The sequence below is a fragment of the Mauremys mutica genome, chromosome 11 (assembly GCF_020497125.1).
Source record: "Mauremys mutica isolate MM-2020 ecotype Southern chromosome 11, ASM2049712v1, whole genome shotgun sequence".
In the NCBI taxonomy this organism is placed as follows: Eukaryota; Metazoa; Chordata; order Testudines; family Geoemydidae; genus Mauremys; species Mauremys mutica.
In genome coordinates this window covers 270,684-276,683 of record NC_059082.1, presented here as the reverse complement: position 1 = coordinate 276,683, position 6,000 = coordinate 270,684, and the positions used below count along the sequence as shown (strand labels likewise).

At 46.3% G+C, this 6,000-nt stretch overlaps 2 protein-coding genes across 2 annotated transcripts in view; one reads left to right on the top strand and one right to left on the bottom strand.

Moving 5' to 3' along the window:
• LOC123344694 (cocaine- and amphetamine-regulated transcript protein-like) lies at nucleotides 1-942 on the bottom strand. The gene is made up of 3 exons (XM_044981143.1): nucleotides 805-942; nucleotides 570-653; nucleotides 1-137 (listed from the first exon to the last, which is right to left on the bottom strand). Exons 1-3 carry the CDS (start codon nucleotides 940-942, stop codon nucleotides 30-32), a joined length of 330 nt encoding a protein of 109 aa, XP_044837078.1. The 3' UTR covers nucleotides 1-29.
• Nucleotides 943-1,491: 549 nt separating this feature from the next.
• Nucleotides 1,492-6,000, top strand: part of IQGAP1 (IQ motif containing GTPase activating protein 1) — a 190,134-nt gene continuing 185,625 nt past the window's right edge. Inside the window, exon 1 of the mRNA XM_044981139.1 lies at nucleotides 1,492-1,645. The gene's annotated coding sequence lies outside the window, so the exon portion shown is untranslated. The remainder of the gene's footprint in view (nucleotides 1,646-6,000) is intronic.

Genomic DNA, 6,000 nt, shown 5'->3' with positions numbered 1-6,000 from the left:
GTTATCTTAGCTCCTGGAGGTGTTGAGGTTTACAAGCATTTCAGCAGAAAAAAGTTGCAAGTGGAGCCTCTGGGGCAGTTGCACAGCTTTCCAGTTCGGGAGGCTTTTCTGACGGCGCATAGCTCCCCCAGGTCGCACTGCAGCAGAGTAAAAAGGCAAGAAAGTTTCTTTAGTGACTCAAGTTTAGTGTTGGTGAAAATGCCCCTTTCGGCTCTTTGGCCTCAGCACAATTCACCCTCCCCAATATCTGTCTTTGTTATCTAGATATTTAGAACTCCTCATATGTGGACGCCAGAGCCTTTCTCCCCCATGGTTTGATTCTTGTGCTGAAGGACCCCGCTGTGGGGATGAGAAGAGCGTTCAGTGGCCATGCCCCAAAGCCTGCTTTCGGTAATAGGAAGTGAGCTCGTTCGCTGTAAGAAAGCTGCACTCAGGATAGGAACCGCCCTAGGAGTGCCGGCTTCCCTGAATCTAGAAGGAGGGTGCCGAGGGACGCTCTGAGAAGCACTCAAGGGAGCACAGGCTGGCCTGCCCGGGGCTACAGAATACATTGTCTGAAGCAGCCTTACCGCTGGCACTTGTCCCAGTTTCTTGCCCCAGGGTGGAATCCGCTTTTTCTGCAGCTTCTCCAGAGCCTCCTGCAAAGCCCCGAGCTGCAAAACACAAGAGGGTTCTGTGGGTTCGGATCAGGCAGCTGACTTGTGAGGACCCCATCGACCCCTCCCCACCGGCTGCTCCTGCCTCCTACCAAGCTGGTGTTGGTATGGCGGTCAGCCCTGCCCGCCCCCTCGGGCTGGCACTCACCAGCTCCTTCTCGCCGGATGGAGGGAGCTCCTGGGGGTAAAAGCTGCGGAGTGCCCTGGTCTCCAGCCCCCAGTCCCCGGGCGGAAGCAGCAGCAGCCAGCAGCCGGCGGCGAGCAGCAGCCACCTGGGGCTGTCCATGGTGCTGTAGCGGCGTCCAAGCTCGGGTTGTGCCGGCTCCGCTCTGTGACTCCTCCCCGCAGTGACGCCCCGGAGGGCGCTGTCCTGAGAACCCCGGAGGGAAAGGGTCCCCGGAGGGAAACTCCGGCCACACCGGGCTCAGTCCTAGTGCGAGACCCCCGTCCTGCTATCACCCTCTGCAGTGTGTGGAGTCAGTGGAGTCACATCGGGCAGGACAGGGAAGCGCGATCGCAGCCTCGGTTTTAGACCCGGGCGGCCTGACACCCATTGTATCAATAATGGGGCTGCTGCTGCTTTCCACCAGGTAAGTGCCAGTCGCTGTGAGAGAAGCTCCGACTCTGCTACAGGGCTCTTACAAACCCGGGTAAAATGCGGAGCCGGTACAGTCAATGGGCGTTTTTCACTGCATTCAGTGTGGCTAGGATTTCACTCGGGGTGCGGGGAGGACGGAACACACAGCAGATGAGGCTAAGGCAGCTCAGACAAATCTGCCTTATTTTCATATTGAGCTCAAATTAACTTCCGATTTTTTATTTTCATTTTCTAAAGGAAACCCAGGGGGTCAGAAACTGACCTGTACAAGCAGTAACAGCCCCTCCCATCAGAGAGAAGGACTCCTCAGGCACCTGTTGGGTTACAGAGAGACCAACATAGTTAATCTGTGCAGGGCAGGACCCTACAAACCATGCAGATTACTCCACAGGTAACACTGGTTTCTTATTCTGCAGTTATTCATAAGCATAGCAGGCAAAGCTAATAACAGGTGAAACTCACCCGTGTTGTGAGCCACCCACCAAGGCCTAGGCACTGCTTCAGTTCTACTTCAGTCATATTTTGGGGGCTTATGTGGAACTGAAGTGGTGCCTTGTCCTTGTGGTGGCACTCTGTGCAGGGCTGAGCTTTTGAAGAGAGCTGCTGTTCGGAAACTTATTTGTTAGTGTCTGTGCCTAGATTTTCTATTCTAGAAGAGAGGGTAAGGGAGTGATACTTGAAGGAAAGTATCTCCTTGACTAGGAACTGAAATACTGCCATTACACATTGTTATTGGTTGAAATCATTTACCAGACAACACTGTAACTTCAATACAGTATTTAGTGTCAGCAGTGTGATCTACACAAAAATAGACAGTCCCTGACCTCAACAAGCGTACAGTTGAAAACACAGAGACAGAGAAGATGGACATACAGGAAAATCCAGAAGTGGGAATAACCTTTTTTCATGAATAAATATACACGTATTGTAGGCACTGGGGAAGAAGCCAGTTGTCTTAACAGACATGTTAGTGAGATGCTACCTCTCAGTTTTTCCTCTCTTTATATTCAACACTGATTTTTTTTGTGATGTGTCTGATTTTTCATGGGAACTTGAAGTTGATCTAAGACCTGAATTGACAATTGCAAAGTATTTAAAACTGAGCAGATAACAGAAGGTAATTTCTCTTCCTCATCTGGTTTGGGTCGATCCTCTATCACTAGAATTTTTTCTTATTAATCTGCTTAAACAAACACTGGCTATTTAGAATTACAAATACACTGCTGTTTGGTGTGTTGCAGGGTTTCACAAGCCTGGCCTACATCCAAGATCCAAGTGTTGTCCAGCATCCCACTGAGTATTACTGTTAAGATTTTTAATGCATAGTGACAGCCCACTGAGTATCAAACATTCAGTTAATTGACACAAATGCAGTGACTCCTTGGGCAGTAAATGTGCAGTTTAGAAAGAATTGCAATTTGGAAGTTAATTTACTATTTTATATGTGGATGAGCTTTTCCCAGGAAGAACAGATTAGTTCTAAACTCAGAATGTGGGGATTATTTGTAAAAACAAAACATTAAGGCCCCCTTCAGTTTTGGGGCAGACAGTCCCAGGCTGGTATCTTGGACTCTTACTGGACCAACTTTTTGTTTATCAACATTGTCTCTTGCCAACAATGATTATTTGCTATATTTTTATTTTTAAAATCTTTTCAACTCTCTTAATTGGAATTAGAGTTTGGAAAAAAGAGTCACTGCAGTGAAAACGTCAGCTCAGGGCACTGCAGTGATAAAAAAAAAAGGCTAACAGAATGGTAGGAACTATTAGGAAAGGGATAGAAAATAAGACAGAAATTATAATGCCACTATATAAATCCATGGTGTGCCTATACCTTGAATACTGTGTTCATTTCTGGTGGCCCCATCTGAAAAAAGATATAGTGGAACTGGAAAAGATTCAGAGAAGGGCAACAAAAAATGACCCAGGGTATGGAATGGCTTCCATACAAGAAGAGACTAAAAAAATTAGGGCTGTTCAACTTAGAAAGAGACAACTAAGAGGGGATATGATAGAGGTCTATAAAATCATGAATGGTGTGTGTGACAAAGATGTACCAGGCCCCAAGGTCCCCTGGTAGAGCCTACTACACCCTGCCCCAAAAAGGGAGCAGTAGAGGTGTGTATTCTGGGCAGCATAGAAAGGAGCTGCAAGGGAGCATCTAATCAGGAAGAGGCTTCAGGGAAGCATATAATCTGGGCCTAGCAGGCTCATATAAAAGGGTCTGCAGGGCTAGAAAACTTTAGTTGCTGCCTGGAGCTAGAGAAGTAAGGGTGGAGCTTCTGGCTGGCCAAAGAAGATGTAGCAAGAAGGAGATCCTGGCTGGTAGCTGGGACTTAAACTGGAAGAACTCTGAGGTAAGCCGAAGGTGAAGGGGCTGCTTTGGAAGTGGTCCAGGGAACAGTAGCAGTGGCTATTCATAGGGTCCCTGGGTTGGGGCTCAGAGTAGTGGGGGGGGCGCTCTGGGCCCCCACCACCACCGCCCATAGGCAGAGTGGCCTAACCTCAGAGAAGGGAGTGTAGCAGGCCCAGAGAAAGGGACTGAAGACTCTGACGAGGGTCAGTATTTGTGAACTCTGATACACCCCCAGAAGGAGACCAATGTGAAGAGTGACTCAGCTGGAGAGCTGGGGTCAGAGACTGGCCACCAAAGGCAAAGAGTCTTCAGGGAGGAAGCCCTGGGAGCATGGTGCCATACCGGGGTTGAGAAGCAATTGAAAGCTAGCCCAGGACGGAGCTGTAGACATTAGTAATTGAGGGTCTGGGGATAGAATCATAGGACTGGCAGGGACCTTGAGAGGTCATTAGTCCAGTCCCCTGCACTCATGGTAGGACTAAGTATTATCTAGACCATCCCTGACAGGTGTTTTCTAACCTGTTCTTAAAAATGTCCAGTGATGGAGATTCCTCAACCTCCCTAGGCAATTTATTCCAGTGCTTAACTACCCTGACAGTTAGGAAGTTTTTCCTAATGTCCAGCCTAAACCATCCTAGCTGCAATTTAAGTCCCTTGCTTCTTGTCCTATCCTCAGAGGTTACGGAGAACAATTTTTCTCCCTCCTCCTTGTAACAACCTTTTATGTACTTGAAAACTCTTATGTCCCCTCTGTCTTTTCTTCTGACACTAAACAAACCCAGTTTTTTCAATTTTCCCTCATAGGTCATGTTTTCTAGATCTTTAATCATTTTTTGTTTCTCTTCTCTGGACTTTCTCCAGTTTGTTCACATCTTTCTTGAAATGTGGACACAATACTCCAGTTGAGGCCTAATCAGCATGTAATAAAGTGGAAGAATTACTTCTTGTGTCTTGCTTATAACACTCCTGTTAATACATCCCAGAATTATGTTTGGTTTTTTTGCAACATTGTTACACTGTTGACTCATATTTAACTTGTGATCCACTATGACCCCCAGATCCTTTCTGTGGTTCTCCTTCCTAGGCGGTCATTTCCCATTTTGTATGTGTACAACTGATTGTTCCTTCCTAAGTGGAGTACTTTGCATTTGTCCTTATTGAATTTGATCCTATTTACTTCAGACCATTTTTCCAGTTTGTCCAGATCATTTTGAATTTTAATCCTATCCTCCAGAGCTCTTGCAACCCCTCCCAGCTTGGTATCATCAGCAGACTTTATAAGTATACTCTCTATGTAAATCATTGATGAACATACTGAACAGAACCAGTCGTAGAACTGATCCCTGCAGGATTCCACTTGTTATGCCCTTCCAGCTTGACTATGAACCACTGATAACTATTGTCTGAGAATTATCAGAGGGGTAGCCATGTTAATCTGGATCTGTAAAAAGCAACAAAGAGTCCTGTGGCACCTTAAAGACTAACAGATGTATTGGAGCATAAGCTTTCATGGGTGAATACCCACTTCGTCAGACGCATGTAATGGAAATTTCCAGAGGTAGGTATAAATATGCAGGCAAGAATCAGTTTGGAGGCAACAAGGTTAGTTCAGTCAGGGAGGGTGAGGCCCTCTTCTAGCAGTTGAGGTGTGAACACCAAGGGAGGAGAAACTGCTGAGAATTGTTTTTCAACCAATTATGTACCCACCTTATTGTAGCTCCATCTAGGTTGTATTTCCCTAGTTTGCTTATGAGAAGGTCATGCAAGCTATTGGCCACCATATCACTACTAAGCTCATGTCTTGTTAGATATCCTACACTATTCTAACCTCATGTCAGTATTTCCAGTAGAAATATGAACTGCTTAATACAAGTCCATTTATCTTTTACTTCCTTTCTCATTCAGGGATATCTCCCCCTGCCATTTTGTTTGTTTTTTTAATGACCCAGGGCATCCCTGGGTCATTAAAAGACACAGTGTCCGCAACAGAGCATACCTACCTCACAGCCAGTTCCAGACTTGATGGTGCTCATCAATCAGCTCCAAGTGATCCCCCAGATGATGGTAATGTTACCTGCACACTGTAGGGCACCTCGCCTTTACCCTTCTGTGGGTTCAAGGCATAACTGGATTAATTTAGGCTCCCCCCCCCCGCCCTGTCGCAGAAAAACTTAGTTCTCACTTTTTGGTTGGGTGCAGCAAAGTCAGATACTTTATTTATTCTCAAGCAATTGCATAGAGGGAGGGAGTGTGCTAGGACACAGGGTTTCCCCCTCCTAGGCAGGTCTCTCAACAGGTAAGCAATTACAGCAAGCATTTGTAACTTTTGTTACATACAATAATAAGCAACAGCTGCATTTTGTTTATACATGGGTCATCCTAATAACTTA